The 24,851-nt window shown below is 33.2% G+C and overlaps 1 protein-coding gene across 2 annotated transcripts in view; it reads left to right on the top strand.

Moving 5' to 3' along the window:
- mlt (tubulin folding cofactor E like protein mlt) overlaps positions 1-24,851 on the top strand; it is a 66,556-nt gene that overhangs the window by 36,376 nt on the left and 5,329 nt on the right. The window contains exons 1-6 of one of the 2 annotated variants that reach the window (XM_072529337.1): positions 13,155-13,255; positions 13,335-13,597; positions 13,756-14,433; positions 17,829-18,013; positions 21,811-22,042; positions 24,220-24,326. In XM_072529337.1, the coding sequence (XP_072385438.1) occupies positions 13,346-13,597; positions 13,756-14,433; positions 17,829-18,013; positions 21,811-22,042; positions 24,220-24,326 (1,454 nt within the window). In that variant the 5' untranslated portion in view covers positions 13,155-13,255; positions 13,335-13,345. Of the gene's footprint in view, positions 1-13,154; positions 13,256-13,334; positions 13,598-13,755; positions 14,434-17,828; positions 18,014-21,810; positions 22,043-24,219; positions 24,327-24,851 lie in introns of those variants that run through there. The other variant, XM_072529336.1, reaches the window with a different exon arrangement.

Here is a 24,851-nt window from a genome sequence, read left to right as displayed (position 1 = left end):
CACGGGTTTCCTTCATTCTGCTTCTGTGGTTATTCCATAGAACGAAGATTAGGGATATTGTGGAAGAAATTGCAAAAATGAAATGGCGCTGGGCAGGTCACCTAGCCCGATATAATGACAACAGGTGGACACGGAGTATTCTAGAATGGAGACCAAGGACGACAAGAAGCATGGGAAGACCTCAAAAAAGATGGGTAGATGACATAAGAACAGTGGCAGGCAAACAGTGGATTAGATTGGCGCAAGATAGAGAAAGATGGAAGCAATTGGGAGAGACCTACATTCAGGAGTGGATGGAAAATGGTTGACAAAAAGAGAGAAGAGAGGTTATTCCATTCTTTTTTTCTATTTTGTGTCCATTCAGCTTATTTCCTATAATTCTTCTCAGTACTCTTATCTCTGCCGTTTCCAGTAGCCTTTGCGTTGTGGCTGTGTCGGGTCTTGTTTCTGAGGCATATGTCATTATTGGTCTTACACTGGCTTTATAAATTCTTGATTTCATCTCAGTATTAATGTGTCTGTTTCGCCATACAGTGTCATTAAGACATCCTGCCAGTCTATTTGCTTTTTGTACTTGATCTCTCACTTCCTTGTCCAGGTCTCCATAGCTAGACAGTGTAATTCCCAGGTATTTATTTCCATACTTGTTCAATACTGATGCCATCAATTTCTATTGTACATCTGGTTGGTTCTTTGCTGACTACTATTGTTTTAGTTTTCTGAGATGAGATTGTCATATTAAATTCTTATGCTCTTATGTTAAATTTATGGTCCAGTCTTTGCAGACTATCTTCATCTTGGGCTATAAATATTGCGTCGTCTGCGTAACAGAGTATTTTGATTTCTTTGTTTCCCATTCTATATCCTCTTCCTTTGTTAACGTTTTGATTATTTCATCCATGATCAAATTAAAGAGCATGGAGCTCAATGAATCCCCTTGTCTCATTCCGCTGCATATTTCTCTAGGGTCTTTAAGTTGTCCATCTATTCTGACTTCCATTTTGTTGTTTTAGTAGATGTTTTTGATAGTTTTATAATGTTTGGGGAAGCTTCTCTATTATACACAATATTACATGTTTGAGTCTTACTCTGTCAAACGCTTTCTTTAGGTCAATCAGTCACAGAAATGTTGGCCTATTATACTCTAGTGATAAAAGTTCTATATCTTTATTTAGTCCTTGTAGAACGCCTTTCTTTCACCTGTCTTGTTGACCTAGCTATTTTCATGATTCAATGATAAGCGCACATCTCGAAGGCTTTTAATTTATTATCTTACAGCTTTTAGCGTCCATATCTCGATTCCATAAAGTAATATTGACCGTGTTTAACATATTACAAGTTTTAATCTTGGCTATAACTTAACCTATAAAATAACTGAACATTAAACTCCAATGAACCTGTGTTAACAATAATTTTCGAGCTTAAAGTTTTAATGAATTATCGGCAATCTGAACATCGTCAACAAATGCGATTAATTTTAACACATTCTTAGAACTACATTAAACAGCCACTCGCCATTTCTTTAAGTTATCTAATTGACCTTCATCAATCTCTCTGGCATACATTGTTCTATTTTTCCAGATCTGTTCTTCAAGTTCACTTTAGTTATTTTTAAACCCGCTAAACTAAACTACAATTTCAACATAAAGATGTATTATTCCGTAATGCTTTGACCTAGATATATGAACTTCTCCACTCTGGACAGTTTTATAGTTTGTATATTAATAAAATTTTAAGAAACCCTAACAAAAAGTAGTTTTTATCAAAAAGGACTATAAAATGAAAATATCAATAAAAGAGGTAGATCTGTAAAATTAATTTAATTTTTCGAAAGACGAATTATTGCTATGTTTCTTAGTACTTACTTTATTACTTCAGATTACAATCACGTACAAATATATATATATATATATATATATATATAAATGTTGTTCGTCGACCTACGGAAAGCCTACGACAGCGTTCCACTGAAGAAGCTGTGGCAATCAATGGAAAGCACGAATATTAATATAGAATTAATAAAAGCCGTCAAAGTCCTATACAACCAACCAATAATAAAGATAAAAGCGGGGACACAAATAACAACAGGATTTATAACATCAAAAGGATTAAAGCAAGGATGTTGCTTGTCTCCTACTTTATTTAAAATATACCTCGAAAGTGCTTTAAAAAGATGGAAACAAAAATGCAGGACAATGGGGATACCTCTCACCAATACTATGGTATATACGCTTAACTTTGCAGACGATCAAGTAATAATGGCTCAAGATTATGACGATTTAAACTATATGGCACGAAAATTAATTGAAGAGTATGATATATGGGGTCTAGAAGTAAATAAAAAGAAAACCGAATACCTGTGCATTGGAGCAGAACAAAAAGATCTCATATTAGACGATAACACTACGATAAAGCACTGCTGTGACTACAAATACCTAGGTATCATTATTTCACAAGATGGAACATTAGACAAAGCCATAAGAGAGAGAAATACGTCAGGGAGAAAAGCCATCACAATGTTAAACACCATTTTATGGGACCAATCCATCAGCAAAGAAAATAAAAAGAGGATATATGAGACTATAGTAAAAAGTATCACTTTATACAGCTGTGAGGTATGGCCACTGAAAGAAAGAACACTGTCAACGCTGAAAGCGACGGAAATGGATTTTTGAAGAAGAGCCGCAGGAAGATCTAGAAGAGAAAGGATTACCAACGAACGCATTAGAGAAATAATGGGAATCAAACGAACAATCACAGATGACCTAACAACAAAACAACTTATCTGGTTCGGACACTTACAAAGAATGGACGAACAACGAATGCCAAAAGAAATACTAAAGTGGCAACCAGAAGGAAAGAGAAAACGAGGTAGACCGAGGAAAAGTTGGAGCGAAGGAATAAATAAAGAACTGAGAGAGAGGGCCATAGAAGAAGATCTATGGAACAACCGGTCTAAGTGGCGATTGGAAGTCGGAAAACGGCGGAGAACGTTATAAACCGACAAGTAGTAGTAGTAGTATATAAAATGTGCACTCGTAAGTGAACGGTCAATTTGGAGATAAAAAAGACAAGAGTTGTGCTACTTTATCTATTTATTGAAGACGTTTCGCCCAATGTTCATTGGGCATCATCAGTTCATCTAAAAGAGTATTATTATTAGCGATACATCTATATGAAAAACAATTAAGTAAATGATTTTTTATTTTTTAAAATAAAATAATTTTTTATCTCCAACTTGACCGAAAATATCCCATTCACTTACGAGTGCACATTTTTTTATATTAAATTAAACGGTCATATTCCTTAAAGATGTCTATATATATATATATATATATATATATATATATATATATATATATATATATATATATATATATATATATATATATATATATATATATATATCTCGAACCCTACGACTTCGTAGAAATATCACCTACCGGCATAATAGACTTTGTTCAAAATGCTGGGCTGAAGGCATAACTTTAATCTAGGAATGAGCCATAATAGATCTATGTCGAATGGAAGGGTGATCAAGCGACCATCATAGACTTATAATACTAATAGACTGACCGCTGTAATACATGCCCGTTCCCCCAGTGCGACAGAGAAAACTGACGCAAAGCTGTCCCAACATTTTTTTCTAATGGGCCGGCTTATCGACCACGTGACCGTCTCATTGATTATTTACATATTTTTTGTCTAGTTTCTGCATAATGTTTTATACATAGCTTCCTATTTTTGATTTGACCTCAATGCTAAGGTTTTTGTTTCACCATAATGTATCGTTTAGACATCCTTTCATTTTTGCTTCTCATACTACTTGTACATAGTCTCGTAGGCAGAAACGTGATATTTCTGTATATAAATCTTCAAATTTCAGTTCTTGCTTTTCTGTTCAAGGTTGCTTCTCAGTGGCAACTTTGATGTTTCCATGCATTTTACTTTAGATTTGATTGTTCTATTAAATTACAGATCGTTTTTGTTGTCAGCTTTTTGCACTATATCTAGCTTATTAATTATTAATTACGTTTTCTCCCATTGTCTATCCCTTCATTTTTCTTATATTAGTTCGTCCCATTATAGATAATATTGACCAGATCAGTCCAATCCTCTATGACAGACACTGTTTGTAGCAGATATTGATTTGTTCAAGTCATAGTTTACCTTCGATATGTATGATATTTTTTAATTGGACACGGGCAAGACAATAAAATATGTGCCTGTCTATAATACTCGATAATTGCGGAAACGGTTCACCTGAATTTTACTTTTGGTATCTTCTATTACCACATTCTTTTTTAATAATATATTGATATCTTTTTGATATTTGAACCGTGTTTTGGTTAATTTTTATTACCTTTTATTATGTTATTCTTTGAAATCGAGTAAGCATCGGTAAGCATCCTGACCACCAGAGAAATGCTCTCTGGTAGTCAGGATGCTTACCGATCATTCTAGACTCAGGCGGCATCTACATCGGCTTGGAATGGCGGATGGCCTAAAGTACCGTTATGTGATGAGGAGAACGAAACTTCCTCACATTCATCTGGAAGTTACCGGCATAGGCCTATCAAAGGTGGCAGATTCCGGGTTCGGCCTTTATGCAACCGAGACAAATGAAGGAGTTACCTCTAAACACGCTGGTGTCTTTCTGTGAAGCCACACGTTTACTAACGGATTATATATTCAGAATAGTACAATCGCTTATATTTGAAGCCCCTGTTGATTCTAACAGATATGCAAAAACCCGCCTTAGGAGATCTAAGTGGCTGAAGGGCTCACAAACAGGCTAGATCTACCATGACTATGACCTATATGTTATATTTTTAATTTTTATAATGGTTTGATCTTTTAGAAATCACGACTGATTTGTATGTTTTTTACTTGACCTGATTTTTATTTTATTTAGTTGTTTAAGAGTCTTATAAAATAAACATTTTTCTTTAATCCTTTTTTTAAATATGGCTGGTAAATTTTTAGTGAAAAATAATATTTTTCTCTGGTATGGTATTAATTATTTACTCCAATTGTCGAGGCTATTTTGAACCATACACATTTTTAATGTTTAAATAACTGTTTTGTAATTGTTATAAAAACATAATGGAGTAACAAATCTATAAAACATAGACTCACTGGACCTCGATACATAATAAAATTTCACAATTTCCTATTGCAGAATGGTAACTATGTATGTATGATTCTTAATTTATTAATGATGCTTTTGCTGTTGGCATGCAGTTACATTGTAGTCAAGATATTTTTAAATGTAAAATTCTAAAGTTTGTCCAGAAATAATTTTTCTGTAGGTATGATTGCGTAAATTACATTTTTAATACCGGATGGCTATTATGATTGTATATAATAAAAATAACTTTGTATATATATATATATATATATATATATAAAAGAGGTAAAAGAAATAAATTAGATTTACTCACAATCAGTTTAATTTTACTACCCAAAACGACCGGTTTCACTTTCTAAAATTTGCAAAGCATCATCAGGTCAGTGGTACAAAGTAAATTAAATGCTGAAATTATAAAAAGCCCATATTAGGGTGCTGTCTTATAAAGATATAGATCAAAAAAGTTATAGTAATTATGCCAATATTACATGTCTGTGTTTATTAATATGCATAAAATTGCTTTAGCAGACAAAGTAACAACCCACAAATTGGTAAAAAGATAATCTGTTGAATTGTAATAAATTAGAAATAAACAAAATACTACTTACATTCCGGTACAAAAGTTTTTATATAATGATTGTTTTAAAACATCACTCTTTCATTCAACAAACAATAACATATACCTCACTCCTAATATCATCTGTTAACATCCCTCCCCTCAAGAAACTTCCTCCTTAATTGTCAGACAGTTACAACATTGACCGAAGATCACCCATTATCAGCAATACGGGCTAGTTTGAACTATGTATCACCAATCATTATATAAAAACTCTTGTACCGGAATGTAAGTAGTATTTTGTTTATTTCTAATTTATTACAATTCAACAGATTATCTTTTTACCAATTTGTGGGTTGTTACTTTGTCTGCTAAAGCAATTTTATGCATATTAATAAACACCGACATGTAATATTGGCATAATTACTATAACTTTTTTGATCTATATCTTTATAAGACAGCACCCTAATATGGGCTTTTTATAATTTCAGCATTTAATTTACTTTGTACCACTAACCTGATGATGCTTTGCAAATTTTAGAAAGCGAAACCGGTCGTTTTGGGTAGTAAAATTAAACTGATTGTGAGTAAGTCTAATTTATTTCTTTTACCTCTTTCCTAGTCTCCCCAATAATTTCTCTCCGGTCGTCCCTACCCGTCTTCCTCCGCCAAGCACGTATTACCATATTTCTCATGTCTTCATCGATGTTATCAAGGAGCCTTGTTCTGGGTCTTCCTCTTCTTTTCTGACCAATGGATCTATCAAGGAGCTGGGTCATTTTGTTCCATCCACATTACATGCAACGTGGAGAACATCAAGGATTGTGTAAGAAATAGAAGAGTGGAATGGAACAATCATATAAGCCGACAACAAATAGAGTAGTAAAGACGGCGGGAGACGGTTCTTCATTTGGCCAACTAGAGGAGCCAATGAGTTGATCCAAGTAAGAACAATGATTACACGTTGGTGGAGTTGCATAGTCTGCATTGACCTTTCATGATGAGTGCACTGTGATTATGGATGTGGAGACTGTAGCAATTGCCGCAATTTATTTGTACAGCGTTTTCAAACTAAAGTGATTAAAAACAAACTTTAAAACTTCTTCACTATTCCAAACTGCCATTGTAGCGCGTAAATAGACTTGTTACGCTGCAAAAATATAAAACAGTACCGGAGAAAAGAAATAACTCAACGACTAACGTGTGAACTCTGTTTTGGAAGATCGCGACAAAATCCTTTGACGTTACAAGAAAAACTGACAACATTCGGTTTGTAGACCAATGCTGGCAACCAATCCCGAAGTTACGCCAAGTGCCCAACTAGTAGGCCAAATGTGTATTGGGGCCTTAATGCAAGTAATGCAAAATATTGTGGTATGTACAATATATCAATGTCTTAATCTGCTTATGAAAATAAGTTCTGTTCCTACTAGGTACCGCGGTAATTTGGTTCTTTCTATTTCATGTAATGTCTATATAATTTTTAGTCCATTTAACAACACCAAATGATAATTAAGTACGAGATATGCATATTTATTTTAGTGTCTGTATTTGCTTGTTATAATACTGTTATTTTTGATTATGTAGACAACTATTTAATTTTCGTTTTTACTAATGTATCAAAATAAATCATATTGTGTAATCCGATAGAAAATAATCGGACTCGCTTATGTATATCCCCAACCTACAGTGTTGCTATAAAAACAAATAGTTTCAATTCGTTGCAAAATATCAACCTACAACTCCAAAAATAACCCCGACTATTATTGCAAAAAGAGGTCAACTGTGTGAAATGTATGCTTGCAATTTATTTTTTTTTGTAACTGATACACGACTTTACTTAAAGTATGCATGGCATCTATATACTGTTAATGGAAAAAGATAGATACGTCCTTTTTTTTTTTTTGTTTTTTGGATAGAACAATAAATAGGTTGATACACGTATATTATAATAGTGGCCCATAGCTTAAATGATGCAGTCGCTACTCAATAAAACTAGCTTGTGTAAATGGCTCAATATTTATTAGAAAAAAATTACATATTTCTATAAGTAGTCTAAAATAGCGTAAGCTATTTTTTGGGTTTCATATATAAATAACAATATATATTTAAAAAAAAAATTGTTAAAATCCTTTATAAAAGGTATATAATTAAAAAACCCAATCGGGCTATGTCATAAAGACAAAACGTTTTCGGAATCCATATTCCATCATCAGTGTCTAGGCTAGGTGTACATGTTTTGAGCCGTTTTGAGAGTTGTTTTGTGGATAATAAATATTTAATATTTCTTAATATTGTTCTGAAGCTATTTTTTTCTTGTGGCATCTTATAATAATAATAAAAATGCAAGAAGTGTCGTTAAAGAAGGAAACTTTATATCTGAATTATTTCCAATAACAAAGGGGCTTAAACAAGGATGTTCTCTATCTCCGACCTTATTTAAAATATATATTCAATCATCGTTAGAGCAGTATAGGAAACAGTATCGGGAATGAGAATAGTCATAGGCGGTGGTAAATGTCTAACAACTTTATTTTTCGCAGATGATCAGGTAGTCGTAGCGAATGATGAGGAAGACATGGACTACATGTTTAGGAAACGAAAGAAAGAATACAAAAAATGAAGCCTCAATATGAATATGTCAAAGACAGAGTATCTTAAAGTAGGAGATGATGAGAGGATCCAGAGTTAGAAATTAGAAACACAAAAACGTGCAATGGATATAAATTTCTCGGATCTATAATATCTAAAGAAGGCAGTACCAAAAGAGACATCGAGAACAGAATGCAGCAGGGAAAAAAAGCGGTAAACATTCTAAACTCTCTACTATGGTCTAAAGATATTAGACAAGAAACGAAATTGACAATCTATCGAACCTTGGTAGAGCCTAATATGACTTATGGGACAAAAGTTTGGCAGATCAAGAAAAAAGATAGAAAAAGAATAGAAGTAGTAGAAATGGATTTTCTAAGAAGAGCGTGTGGTGTATCCAAAAAAGATCATACCAGGAATGAATATATTAGAAGGAGGACAAATACTGTATATTATTCCAGTGTAGACATAATTAAAACGAGACAACTAGTGGGGTATGGTCACGTGAAGCGAATGAATGAAGATAGATGGCCAAAGAAAGCTTTAAATTATATACCACAACAAAGAAGAAGAACGAGAAGGTCTTCAGTTGCTTGGGAAGAAAATGTACGGTACATAATGAGAGATAGAGACATCAAAGAAGACTATTTCTTTGGTTAATAAAAGGTTTATTTCTAGCAGTTCGACCATGTAGATTCATTATCATCACCATCCTCATTCCTCATCCAGCCTTTTGCGTTCAAAGTTGAACATAGGCTTCCCCTAATTTCTTCCAGTTCTGCCACCCTTGTAAGTGGTCTACCATGTAGATTATTCTTTTGTAATATCCGTCTAATTGTTTCAGGGTTATTTTCAGGGTTTCAGGGTGTTTCATCATTTTCCAAACTGTCTTTTCACCTCATCTCGAAATTTTGGTGCACTTCACAATCCATCTTTTCTCGCGTTCGGTAACAATCTTATTTGAAGCTAACCTTGATTTATTTTCAACCATGGACGTATTTTCAACTCTGTTTTTATTTCGGTAACCTTCTATTAATGTGATGAACTGTTGATGAACATTTATTTACCATTTTGGATATATTTTTGTCCGGACGTTACGTAAACAAAAAATGTTTTAAATATTTAGAAAAGTACCAGGTTATTTAACCCTACGTTTGTAGCGTATAGCAGTGGCGCACCTAGAATTTTCCTGTAAGGGGGGGGTTTGGTTGGGTACCGAATTTTTTTTATGCTACCTCCATTTTGAGTCCTCAAAATTTGTCGGAGTAACTGAGTAACAGTGTCGGAATAGTGCCCTGGGGGAGGGGTTTAACCCCCCAAAACCCCCTCGGGGTGCGCCACTGACGTATATTGGACTACAGTCGTAATCCATTTTGTTTCAAACGTAAGATGTCTATTTTTTTAAGTTAATAAGATTTTATTTACATAAACTTTGCAAAAACGATATTTAACTTATGTACATACAACACTGTAATTCACGGCGACAACAAAAACAAAATCTTTTTGTATTTTTAGATCTTTATTTACACTTTGTTAACAAATAGTTAAAAAATCAAACGCAATTTTAAAAAACTAAACAACTTTTCCTTTTTTTAAACTACAAGCATCTACAAATTAAACATAAACTCGTTTGACAAATATATACGTATCTTATATACTAAAACGCTAAGCCCTTTTCTTGTCCACCACTTTACTCAAAAACCATATTAGATAATTAAAATATTTTTTCGGAATATTATTAGTATTACGTATGGGATTGTCAAGATATACTTTTGGTACAAAAATTCACTTCCGGTTTTGAGATGACCGGAAGTTAAAATTTACTTTAAGTTTTAGACCCCACAATGTATATATGGATCGAAAGGTCTCGTCGAGACGAATCTAAATATGTACTTCTAAATAAAACTTCCGGTTGCGATCCGACACCGGAAGTGACCCGAAACGCGCATAAAACGTCAAGATAGAGCAAATCTGACACCGAATTCGTGATCAGCATGCAAAATTAACTGCTAAATGATATCCATGTCGACATTTGATGAACTAAAAATTGCATTCCGGTTTTGAGGTCGACTTCCATAATCACTTTTTTTTTACTTGCATTATTATTGATGAATGTTATGTATATTCTTGCTTATATTGTTTGTATTGATCTCTTAATTTTTCTCGCAAAATAAAAATTTCATTTAAAAAACTCGATGTCGAGTTGGTCCGCTAGTGTATACATAAAAAACTATGAGTTCTGATCTATAAGTTCAACGCCTATTTTTGGTTTATTGTAGCACGTTATTATCTCTGGTAATTTTTCATCTCCTTCATTTTTCATTTCATTTTCTGGATCGATGAAATAGTCATTTGTAATTAAGAAATTAATAAAAAAGCCTTATTTTTTTGAACAGTGTGAACAATGAAACTATGGTGTAGTTTTCTTGAAAACCAAAAAATGTATTTTTAGGTTCTCCACCTTTTCGCGGTAAAAATTCTTTTGGAATTCCACGCTTGTTTTTACGGAGGGTACCAACGTAGGTTAATTTTTTTCTTCCAATAATTTTTTCACTAGTGATATACTTGAAAACCAATTATCTCCTGTTATGTCTCGGCTTGTTCCTTCTACACGGTGCACTAATCTGAGAACAACATCGTATGGAGAGTTACTTACCTTGTAAGGCCCCTTGTCAGGTTGAGTGCCCACGTAAGGTTCGAGATTAAATGTATAAGCTGTTTTTGCATGTACTAATGCAAACATCTTCACTCCATACTTCGCTGGTTTATTAGAAATGTACTGTCTGAAGGAACAGCGACTCCTAAAAAAAAAAATAATTGCTCATCTATAGTTAAGAATTCACTGGCAATAAAATTTGTTTGAAATGTATGAAGAAACATTTTAAAAGCCTTTCTTATCGGTGCAAACTTATAAATTTCTCGTCTGTCGTTCATTGTTCTCATATCAAACCTTTTTATAAACTTAAATCGGCCCTTGCTCATAGGCAAATGGATACTTCTACACCACTGACTTTTTAGTTATCCCATATTTTGTGAATATGTTTTACGGAACTTCTCAATACCCCGATAAGAAACAGAATTCCTATAAATGCCCTACCTTCAGTTTCATTTGTTAGTCTCACATCCCTCTCCCTCCGAAACTTGTCCTTGATCTTTTCGACGTATATATTCGTTTAATTCGTTATTATTTGAATAATAGTATCAGTTAGATATAGTTTTATACAGTCAATCTCCGACACTGCATTTCGGACCTTGCTTTTTGGCCCAGGAAGTAATTTTATGATATTGTGTGAAAGAATACGAATATTTAGATTGTTTCTGCTTTTTTCCATTCGGTTGATTTAACATTTCCCAGAAAAAATTCGTTTTCTTGGTCTTCATCTGGAGAACCTTCTTGTTCGGAATTAGTATGATGGTCACTGTTGACTACAACATCCTCTTCTGATTCATCTTCATCTTCTGCGTCCAAATCACTTTCTTCTTTACTTGACAGCTCTTCATACCATTTTAAGTAATCTTGAGAATTTGTACTAAGTAAAATGACAGCACAACTTAATATAAAAAATTTAGAAGCTTTTTTACTTATTTAAAATCACGATTTATTCTAAAATTAAATCGAATAAAACGTTTCACTCGGCAGAAAACCAAAAATACGTAACGTGCTTTGTCGCGTGGATTACAATGGTAATCCAGTCGTCTTTGGAGCCGCTTGTTATCACCCCGACATCTACTGCCTGCTTATTTAGTACTGAACTGAACAATAAATTTGATCTATTGTCGACAGCTACTCAACAGGATAGCCTCCCCACCAAGCTAGTTTTTCAACGGTCACTATAACAACAAGCCTGGATTACGATTGTAATCCACTCGGCCAACCGAGGGTTAAAAGGAAATTAACACAATAAGTTTAAATGGAGAAATAAGTTGAAACTTAAGGAGAAATTAACTGTAATATATTATAATATAAACTACATACCTTTAACTTCCATATCGAATAAGAAATTTTCTGGTAATCCACCTTCTTCTTCTTGTGCCCTTCTCGATTATCGTGCGTAGGCTATCAAATTAACTATACCAATTTTGTTGACGGCAGCTCGAAAAATGGATGCAGGGGATCTGTTAAACCATTTCCTCAGATTTTTAAGCCACGACGTTCGTCTTTGTCCTGGCTCCCTTCTTCCATCCATCTTGACTTGTATTATTAAATGAAGTATATTATATCTCTCCGAATGACGCATAACACTACAAAAATATTCCAGTGTGCGATTTTTGGCTGTTCCGACCAGTAACCGGCACAAGACGACAGATTAACAAAGAGAAATATTATGTAAAATTATCGAGAGCACCGACAACAAAGACACCCGTTACACACAGTCGCTGGGTTTCGACTAATGTTCGACAGCGCCTCGTATGAATCGGTTTTTGAACATTATGCCAATATCCATACCCATTCCTTGTGCCATTTGGTGAATTTTAGAAAAACTATTTATGACCGGTTTTTGCCTTAAATACTTATTTGTTATTATTACTTCATTTTATATCCCTGTATCCACCATTCTGAATTTCTTTTCTCTTCCCTCTTACTCACTCAACCCTTGTAACTTTCACTTACTATTGATATATCAATTAAATTGATACATTCATTTAAATAATATTCATTTTAATGCGTGTTTAATCATATACTTAAAATAACGAATTATACATAAATGTATTAAACTTCATCAATAAAAAATTAACATCCAATCATATTCATATATTTATACTTTTTGCTTAGTTACAAATGAAGTAAAAGTTTGATAATATTGTAATCATCCTTTGCTGGATTGTTGAAAATATAAAACTGATATATTCCGATTTATAACCTCATAATTTTGAAGTCACTTCAGCATTACTTTTGACAATGTTTTGACACAACTACTAACTAAATTTCAGTACATAATGAAAATAGAAATACAGAACCAATAGTACAAACAATGGTAAATGACATATAAACGACGTCTAAACTTATTTTGAATTTAAAAATACTATTTTCTATACATTATTGTCTAATTGTAGGTTTCCTTACCATGCCGTCCCTGCTAGAGGCCCTTGAACAAAAGTATGGCGAGAGTTCGACAGATTCTGATGGGTCCGAGGATGAAGGCATTTCTGTGTCCATATTTGTGCCTTGTAAATCTCCAAGAGCCGTCGTTCCGGCACTCCTAGTTCTCAACGACTGCGATATTGCTACTGCCGGAGAAAAAGATGCCTTGGTCGCTAAATGTGCAGGTGTCGAAGAACTTGATTTGGCCAAAAATAAATTACAAGAATGGCCAGAGGTTGGTACACATTTTTTTCAACATACAAAGATAAATTCCAACTCTATTACAATTTCTGTAACAATTATTTTCAATTTCTATGATTTGAGATACACAGATAATTTATGTTAAGGGAAGTATTTTATTAGGTTTTGCTAATTTGCATATTTGTGTTTTAGGTTTTTGGCATCCTAGAACAAATGCCCCGCCTTAAATTTGTAAACTTAAGCTTTAACGTACTTTCCACTCCTCTTCGATCAGAGGTGGAGCTGAACAAAGAAACAAAGTGGCAGCAACTTAAAAATTTAGTTTTAAATTCTACATATATTAGTTGGGACAGTGTACAAGAAATCCTTGATCATTTACCTAGCTTAGAAGAATTACATTTAAGTCTAAATGAATACAGCAATGTTCATCTGCACGATGATAAGTCAAAAAACTGTGATAGTGTTAAAAACGATAACGAAACCCAAGAAGAAACGCTTCCCCAAACGTGCTTATGTACTCCATATAAACTAAAGCACAAACATTCGAAACTGAGAGTTCTCCATTTCACGGGTAATCCTGTAGAGGAGTGGAAAGAGGTAACAAAACTTGGGTACGCTTTTCCTAACTTAGAGACTTTAGTATTAGCGGACTGTCCTATAAAAGCACTAGACTTAAACGGAGAAGCAGTCGGATCAAATATGAACTATGAAAGATCGGAAAGCACCTGTGAATCTTGCACCGATAAAGATTCTCCGCACGATAGTTTTAGGAATTTAAGAGTTATTAACATGAATTCGACCAATATTACCACCTGGGATGACATAGAGAAATTGGCTAGGTTTCCGGCTTTAGAATGTCTCAGAATCCAGGTAAGTATATATTAAAATTTTTAAAATAATGCATTCTAAATTAATAACTTTTATAGATGGTATAGTTAAGGTAAAAGTCAGATCATATATGCTCGAATTTAAAATCAAAATACGATGTCAAAAGTATTCACCAAGTGAATGCAGAGGCTTATTCGGTCATTTATGTTGGCAAAAAGAAAGAAATCAGCTACTTCATTGGCTTATTGAATATTTTTCGCTTTTTTATTATTAAAATCTTCTTTAGTTCACTAAAAATATAAGTAAATGCCTACAATTTCGGATTACTATACTTACAAAACAATTTGTAGTCTTTCAGGTGTTCTAGAAACTGTGTAAAGTTACTCAATATAGAGCAAATATCTTAACAAAAAACCCAACTGACTACAAAGCACTAAAGTCCATTAATTTAATAATTGTCTATAGTGTTATAGTGAATTTAAATTTTACCGATGCGCGACGGCGTCATTTGGTTTTCTTGTGGGGACAACCAAAAGACACTACGCCTAGCTTGTTTAGAAAATAGGAGCATCAGCACATGTGTTTATTCTACTTCTTAGTGGGTGGTCGTACATTCACTATGCGAATTGTTTAAAAGAAATTGGTCAAAAAAATACGGGGTTCCGTGGAATAATTTGTTCGAAGTGAGGTTGTGAATGGCGGAATTAGAATATATTTGTTAGGTTTGAATATGGGGTTTGTTCAAATTCTTATTTAGGCCGTAAGATGAGAAAGTGATAAATCTGGCTCAAATTATCAATGTCAGTTCGTTAATTAAGGGCGGATGGATGTTCAAGAATATGGCACATTTCTAGGAGGGATCTCTTATGATAATTTTGTTGTTTTGCCAGTATTTTGACGTTTGTGAAGTCGATTTCATGTTTGGTTGAGATGGCATGTTGTGCTAGGTCACACGAGGGTCTGGAAATTCTTCTTCTTCTTAAAGTGCCCTCTCCTCAATGGAGGTTGGCTACTACAATTTTAAAATCTTCTCTATCTTCAGCTGTTCTTATTAGCTGTTCAAAATTTAGCCCTGTCCATTGTCGGATGTTTCTGAGCCACGATAGTCTTTTCCTTCCTAGGCCTCTCTTTCCCTCGATTTTTCCTTTCACTATAAGTTGGGCATATTGGTACTTATTATTTCTCAGTATGTGGCCTAGGTATGATGATTTTCTAACTTTTACTGTGTTAAAAAGTTCTCTTTCCTTGCCTATTCTATGCAGCACTTCTTCGTTTGAGGTATGCGATGTCCATGAAATTTTGAGCATTCTCCGGTAGATCCACATTTCAAAGGCCTCCAATTTATTTACGGTTGATGTTTTTAGGGTCCACGTTTCAACTGAATATAGAAGAGTCGACCAGACGTAGCATTTTGATAAACGTAGTCGAATTTCGAGTTTTATTCGAGAATCACAAAGCAGTTTTTTTATTTTTTCGAAAGATTTTCTGGCCTGTTCTATTCTCGATCTTATTTCTAGATCAGGATTTAGGCTGCTATCGATCCAACATCCCAGGTACTTAAATCTATTGACCTGTTCTAAAATGTGCCCATTTATTTTGCAAGGTTGAGGTACGTTTTGGTTTTTTCGGATTGACATCACTTTGGTTTTTTTAATGTTTATTTTCATACCAAATTGCTCACAGGTCGAGTTGGTCTTGTCGATGAGTCGTTGTAGACCTACGTCGGAATCCGCAATTAACACTGTATCATCGGCGTATCTGATACTGTTGATATTTACGCCATTCACCTTGACTCCATCCTTGGAATCCTCCAATGCTTCTTTAAATAGAAACTCGGAGTAAAAATTAAACAGCAGAGGCGACAGAACACATCCTTGTCTAACTCCCCTCCTAATTTCTACTTCTGCGGATGTGGAACCTTCGATCCTAACTCTGGCGTTTTAGTTCCAGTACAAGTTTTTTAAGAATTTGATGTCTTTTCCATCTAAACCGACTTCTTGCAAACGTTCTAATAGTAGGACGTGTCTTACTCTATCAAATGCTTTTTCGAAGTCTATAAAGCATATAAATATATCTTTCTGTTGGTCGTAGCATTTTTGGGCGAGAACTAGTAAACTGAACAGGGCTTCTCTCGTTCCCATGCCGGCTCTGAATCCAAACTGATCGTCTCCGATGATTGTTTCCCACTTTCAATAGATACGATTATGTACGATTTTTAGTAGGACTTTTAGTGCATGACTCATAAGGCTTATCAGACGGAACTCATTGCAGTGTTGTGGGTTTGGCTTTTTTGGTAGTTTTTTTGGTTTTTTTTTGGAAATCCTAATGTCGCTTTTATGAGAGGGTAGAGGACCTTGAAGAGAGCGGCTGGTCTGGCCAATGTAGCAGGAGTTAAATCTGCACAGGGAATGTGATAGACAACATTAATATATTCTAAAGGCGTCAATGGAGTTTTGGTCTTCGAAAACAACTTTCCTACAGTGCTGGTGTTTCTTAGGGCTATTTTAACGAGTAAGTTTCTGAAGAGTTTCGTGAGCTTATTAGTGATTTGTGGGAAGTACAGGAGATAAGCATATTTTGTAGATCGTTCTTCAGTGGACGGGGCATTAATCAACTGTATGTTACCAGAAATGGACGCTAATTTTTAGCCATTTGAGGTTTCTGAAATAGAATGCCCGTAACTTTAGAAAACAGATATTTATTATTGATAGTGATGGGATATAAGTTATTAATGAGAATGGACTTAAGTAGATTCAGATATTTATCTTTGTATAGCGAATGTGTCAATGTATGTACTCCACTCTAACTCTAAGGGTTTGTGTTATGTTATGTTTATATCTGGTTGGGTGTGCAGAGTGGTAATTTAAGAACCGGTTCTAGCCGTTTCTTTTCTGTACCACGTGGTGGGTAGTGTGTTATCCTGTGTGCCAATGATTCGCATATCTAAAAAATGGATGCTATTCCCTCTCTCCAATGTAAATTTAAAATAGGATCAGTTTCATTTATTGAATACTTTTGAAATGTAAATTGATGGTCGCACTCCTAGCTATATATATACATACATTATATATATATATATACATACATTATATATATATATATATATATATATATATATATATATATATATATATATATATATATATATTTCTTGAGTGAGTGTTTTTGTGATTTTTTGATAAAACGAAAGAACATTTACAGTGATACTTTTGAACAGTATATATATATATTTCTTGAGTGAGTGTTTTTGTGATTTTTTGATAAAACGAAAGAACATTTACAGTGATACTTTTGAACAGTGAACTTTTTTATTTTAAGTAGTTTCCTAACTTTTTCAACATAGTAACTGATTCATTCCTGATATTAGAAAATAGTTGTAACTAATTCTTTAAAAAAAAATTATTAGTTTCAAATATTCACCTTCACCTATGTTGTAGGCTTGTCCTTTATGGGAAAGCAATGAATATACTGAACACGAAAGGCGACAACTAGTTATAGCCAGGCTACCAAATGTAAAAACGTTAAATGGTGGTGGAAAAATAACCGCCGATGAACGGGAAGATGCAGAAAGGGCTTTCATCCGATATTATATGGACAAACCTGAAAGTGATCAACCGGAAAGGTAGGTTAGGAGAAAAACAAAAATATTTCTAGTTATACCTAACCTCGTATAGCTTTCATAAATATAAATTTAAACCGTTATTCTGTAAATATTGTTTGTTTATATATTATTGAAATATTTATTGTTACAATTAATATTATTTTATATATACATATATATATATATATATATATATATATATATATATATATATATATATATATATATATATATAGTAAACTCTTAAATATTGGGGAAATCTGCAAGAAAGACTCTAATGAGTATCAATTGTTTCGCCGAACGTTTTCGCCAAAGAGAATTAATTTGGCTTCTTCGGGGCTGAAAGAGAATAAATTATAATTAGCTTACATATATTATCTATTAAAACATTATGGATCTTACCGTAACTTAGAATTGTAGAGTTAGAATATTAAAAAACTTTGCTAGTAACATAGTGGTGTTTTTTGTTACTATGTGCAAAAAAAAGTTTTTTTAAGGTTTGAAATGTATGGTAGCTTTGAACTTAACACGCAAAGGTTTACCCAAGGTTAATCGAAAAACCCAATATAACTACATTTAAAAGGAGGTAATTCTTTGATTGTCGGCAATAACTAAACTTTTGATTTTTTAGAAAGTTTAAAAGTGAGGTTCTGTTTTAGCCAGAACGCAAGCGCTGACAAATTCAGTAGTTCTTATGAATCTTTATGTCGTTAAGGTTCATTGGTAAAAACGAATGAAATTAAATCCCAGTATAGGGAAATATTATTTTGATTTTCTTTATTTAATTATATTCTATTGTTCGTGTATTATTATATCTTATTGAGATGTATCTAAGAAAAGCAAGGGAATGTTATCTTTTTTGGTTAATGAAAATTAATTATAAAGGTAGGTTAGTTGTTAATGGATATATCAGTCAAGTTAGTTATCTGTGATGTTGTATTGTTCTTGGTATCTGATTTAAGTAAGAAGTGGTATATATCGCTTAAATTCTTAATGTCACTCTTAACATTAATGGAGAAATCGTTAAGGAAAATATAAGACATTTCAATGAACTCTCTTTTAGATTTATTGTTCTCACGGTGGAGAATTGTAGTGTTCGTATAGTCCATGAGATGACCAGTGAAATGTTTGGCTAATGCACAACGGTCAGGGTGAAGTCGAGAATCACTTTTGTGTAGTGTAATACGTAATTTTAATAATTGAGATGTTTGACCGATCTAGGAATTGTTGCAAGAGAGACATGGAATGTTGTAGACAATGTTATTTAGCCTATCTATGGGAGTATTATCTTTTATCTTAGAATAAAGATTATTAATTGTTAGGGCTGATCTACAAGCCACATTAAGTTTAATGTTGTTATTATTATTACCAATTTCCATTTGAAAGATAACATTCCCTTGCTTTTCTTAGATACATCTCAATAAGATATAATAATACATGAACAATAGAATATAATTAAATAAAGAAAATCAAAATAATATTTCCCTATACTGGGATTTAATTTCATTCGTTTTTACCAATGACCCTTAACGACATAAAGATTCATAAGAACTACTGAATTTGTCAGCGCTTGCGTTCTGGCTAAAACAGAACCTCACTTTTAAACTTTCTAAAAAATCAAAAATTTAATTATTGCCGACAATCAAAGAATTACCTCCTTTTAAATGTAGTTACATTGGGTTTTTCGATTAACCTTGGGTAAACCTTTGCGTGTTAAGTTCAAAGCTACCATACATTTCAAACCTTAAAAAAACTTTTTTTTGCACATAGTAACAAAAAACACCACTATGTTACTAGCAAAGTTTTTTAATATTCTAACTCTACAATTCTAAGTTACGGTAAGATCCATAATGTTTTAATAGATAATATATGGTAGCTAATTATAATTTATTCTCTTTCAGCCCTGAAGAAGCCAAATTAATTCTCTTTGGCGAAAACGTTCGGCGAAACAATTGATACTCATTAGAGTCTTTCTTGCAGATTTCCCCAATATTTAAGAGTTTACTATTTAACTTATCTGCAGAGATTACAATTTATTATATATATATATATATATATATATATATATATATATATATATATATATATTCAGGGATTCTACAGTATTCACTACCTTACCTCGCTCAACCGTTTCCATCTCTCTCTGTTGTCCCATTCTCCATCGTTTAGGCCTCTCTTACTCATGGCGTCGTCTACTTCGTTCCTCCAGGATTTTCGGGGTCGTCCTCTTTTCCTCCTTCCTATGGGGCTCCATTCGGTTATTCTCTTTATCCATCTGCTGTCGCTAGTTCTTCTTACATGTCCATACCACTTTAGTCTTTTTTGTTCTATATATGTTAGTATGGCTGTTTCTATTGATGATCTTTGCTTTATTTCGTCATTACTTCTCCTATCCATTCTTGTTACACTGCAGCATCTTTTCAGGCATTCCATATCTGTTGCTACTATCTTACTGCTGTTTTTCTTGTTTATGATCCAATTTTCAGCCCCATATGTCATAATACTTCGCACTAATGTTTTATAAATCTGTAATATTATTTTATATATCTAAATTTAGCTCGTCTCTAAAGTTATTTAACTTTAGAGACGAGCTAATATTGGCCTTTTATAGAATAATGCCTTACTTGGTGTTAATAATTTAGATAATATTATTTTATATATCTAAATTATTAACACCAAGTAAGGCATTATTCTATAACAGGCCAATATTAGCTCGTCTCTAAAGTTATCTTAAAAAATAGGGCTGTTGTAAACAAAATACCTACATTCTGAAATCAGAGCATCAATACTGTTTTAATTCAGTTGCTACTTCTCCGACACCAAAGTCGCTGTTTACTGTGTACTCTTCATCATCACGGTGCTACAGTTCTTAAAGGTTCTCGACCTTTATAGCGGTAATATCTTTTCCACCAAACTTCTGCATTTCAAAGTTATATCTAAGCCTCCATATTCCGTTTTTATAGACCGTTCCTTTAATGACTTTGTTTCAAAAATCGATGGAGGGGATTCGTGGGTTTTGGTTAGGGTCCATGCCTCCGATCCGTGCAAAGAGCCTACGAGAACTTACGAAAGTCAGATCGTACCCTGCTTAAGAGACGTAATTAAGGAGATAATAGCCTTATTTTTGATTAGCTCGAACGTTTTGGTATGTATAAGTAGCTCTCTTCTTGCAGATTTTATAACATATAAATAGAGTGCCAATTTTAACGTTGAAAATTTAAAGAAGATAATAATAATGATAATAAAGATAAACGATGAAACAAGTAATTAAATAAGTACTTAACAAAATAAGGTCATATGTTCAAAGTATTAGGAATAATAAAAAAAAAGAAATATTTAAGTAAGCACTAAATACTTTTATAAACTATAACTAAAAAAATTGAAATTGTAATTTTAATTGTAAAAATTGTAATTAAACTAAATGGGCAGTTGACACCAGGGATAAAATGATTAGAGAATATATATGTGTACGTGTAACTAGAAGATGGCATTTTGGATTTTTATGGAAGTTATTGATATGGCTGCACTCAATGCTTACCTTATATTTACTAAAAAGTTTCTTTACAAAACTTGGCACAATAACTTGGGTTCCCAAACGTTCTAAATCGGAAACAAAATAGCATTAATTTTCAGAAAACTATAAAAACTGCAATAGATTTATTTCTTGCGAACTACAGCGCCACAGTTTCCGAAAATCCTGCTGCAGAAATTTATCATTATATAAATCGAATATGCAGCCTTTGTGTCAGATTTTTAAATTATTTTTCAGGACTTCAGGACAATTTCCCAATTGGTTTAATATTTGATTTTGTTTTTAGGTACTTTGAGCTGATACAGATCCACGGAAAATTGGACCCTCTGGTAAATGTAGACTTACGACCAGAGAAGAGAGTCAAAGTAAACTTTATATGTGGTGATATTAGTGAAATTAGATCACTCGACTTATTCCGTACTGTATGGGACCTTAAGGTTAAATTAGAACCGTTTGCAGGATTTTCAGCATCCAAGATGAGGTTGTTTTATATTGATCAGGATCTCCGAGATATTCAGGTACATAAAATAGAAAGTATACCTACAATAAAATATATTTATAGCATAGAAGAAATTTAAATATATAATCTAATTACATTTTAAAAATAATGTTCTACAAATCTCAATTTGGTAATCGCCTTGCTAGGGTTTGTGGTTAAAAAGTGTAAGACTTCTTGGTCCCAAAATGTCTCAAAGCTTTTAAACATTAATTTATCCATAGGTTGCAACTCGTGTGACGTGTTGCTAGGAAGACAAAATAAAATTATATCCATGCGGTTAGCTTCCTCAACTATGGAAATAGTTGGTGACTGTAAGCTCCATAAAATATTATTAGGGCAGAACCATGGTTTCTGAATAAAGAGAAATGGTCAAGCTACGAAACAAATGCTTCTCATGCTATACTACCTTTATTTGTGACAATAACTTTTGAGCCAGGGGGCAAGTGATCAAGCCATTCAGGTTTAAATCTTTGGCTTTTAAAACGCACAAAAGGCGGTACAGGTTGACCAAGCGCATATCTTCAACCTACAATTGATACATTTTATCCGTGCTCGGGTGCGGTTAAATGTACCCGTTTTGCTTCCCTCTTAGCAAAAATATTTTTTTGCTTATAGATTGTCAATCTGAATAATTTTTCGCCCATATATGCTACCAGGTTTGTCAAATATGTTTAGCTTTTCTATGGTATCTCTCAATTTATAAAAGTAGTCATCGATGATTGTTTTATTCATTTTTTGGGCTCTAGCCATATTCATTTGTTGAGATTTTAGCCTAGCTACGTCTGGATGCCTGCACAAGAATAACTTAAGCCATTTTCTACCAGATTTATGCGACTCTTTAGAAAACGCATTTGGTGCGTGATTTGCTGTAGCGTAAGAAAACACATTTTTCATTAGAATCTTGCTTATATTAGACATTCCTACATCAGCTAATCTGTGAATTCTTTCGACAAGATTATTTTCCTGTGCTGCAGGCAACACCAGTAATCTTCCAAGCTTTCTTACCGAATTTTGTGTTGTGTGATGAATACCTTAAAATAAGAAAAACATCAGATCTGGGTCAAATACTTCGAATCAAGAAATACTCTCTTGGATTGGACTAACCAGATATTTCACGTTGCAAAAGATGGGGAAGCGTTTAAAGAAGTGATCCTGAACCTTTGTTAGAAGACAACATAATAATAAGAAGAAGAAGGATGAGTTTGCACCTTTGATGGACATTCCGTTCTCTATGGCTTGCAGCGCCGATCGTAGATCTTCTTTTGACCACGCATCTCGTTTTCTTGGCATTCTGCAAAACAGTTTAATAATATTGCCACTGGCAATATTAGGAATTATTAGGATTAGGAACAAATGACTTGCAGAAAAAAATCCGTAACTTAAAATTACGTTTAAAATAATTCATGCAATTTATAAAATAAGAACCACTGGAGTATAGGACCTAAACTTAATTCCAGAAATTCAGAAAATTTTAATTTATCTTGCGTAGGGTCAACGGGAAAAAGAGGTTTATTTATAACGCGAACACGACAATCAAATAGCGAGCTCTTACATCTGATGGGTATCAAAGACTAAAACCGCCGAATAGACAACAAGTTGCTGATAGACAAAGACACTTGCCACTGTTGCCACCTTACTTGCATCGTCCATACTATCTGTTATATAGGGGATTGCACTATTATTAACAGTAGCGATATTTAGCGTATCTCTCTGTTATATAGGGGATTGCACTATTATTAACAGTAGCGATATTTAGCGTATCTCTCTTACATTTGGCTTCATCAGATATTGGCAGAAATTTAAGACAGATTCATAGAGAGAAATGCAGTATACTTTTTAACTTTACAGAGGAAATACGGTACGTACCGTTATCTGCTCTGGTAAAATATATACACAACTATGTGTACTAAATTACCTAGCTACTGCTAAAATATTTAAAAATACCTGTTTCTTTCACAAACTTTTTTCTGTAATTTATTTTATAGAGGGCATGCGTATTTTTTAGCGCTTCCTACGTAGATCAGCGACACAGGTTTATATTTTCTGTTTTTCACAGTAGATGGCGATACGTGGCGTGTCCACATTTGTTCAGGAATACTAATTTTCTCTTCCTCAATCTGTCTTCGATTTCAACAACTATCACAATATTTTTATTAAAAATATAAAAAAATAATTGTAAATTTTTTATGTTTTCAGGGCCCAGAATTAATGAAATTCCCTAACAAGAGGTTATACAGCTACAACATTCGTAACGGAGATGAAATAATTATAGACTGTAAAAAGAAACCAAGTGAATCATCTAAGTAAATACTTCAACACCCTAATATTATTGATATATCAGAGTAATTTACAGAGATTATACGTTTTTAGAACTGAATTTATTAATATAACGCGGTATTTGGTCCTAATTACTAAAGCATCTATTGATTTAAAACGTTTGTCATTTTATTAATTTAGTTTTTATTTTTATAGTTTTATGAATGCTATGTAAAACATGGAAAGATATATTTTAGTTTGGTGAATATTTAAACGTTGGAATAGTTAGAATTTATGTTAGTCATAATGTCTGTAAGGCATTATTTAGTAAATCATTTTTTCATAAGTAAGAAACAAGACGGGGCAATAACTGTAAGATTTAAATTTAAAATTAAGCATGATAGATTAAGTTAAATGGCTATTTTAATAAGTATTTGTTTAAAAAATCAAGCCTACAGAATGGTATGTAAAATATAGTAGATCCAACCAAAATATATTAATAAATTTCTGAGAGAAGAAATTTTTGTCCAAATGGAAAGAAGGCGAAAATAAATAATTGTTTATACTGAACA

This window comes from Diabrotica undecimpunctata, chromosome 4 (assembly GCF_040954645.1).
Source record: "Diabrotica undecimpunctata isolate CICGRU chromosome 4, icDiaUnde3, whole genome shotgun sequence".
Lineage (NCBI taxonomy): Eukaryota > Metazoa > Arthropoda > Insecta > Coleoptera > Chrysomelidae > Diabrotica > Diabrotica undecimpunctata.
This window is presented reverse-complemented; position numbering and strand designations above follow the sequence as displayed.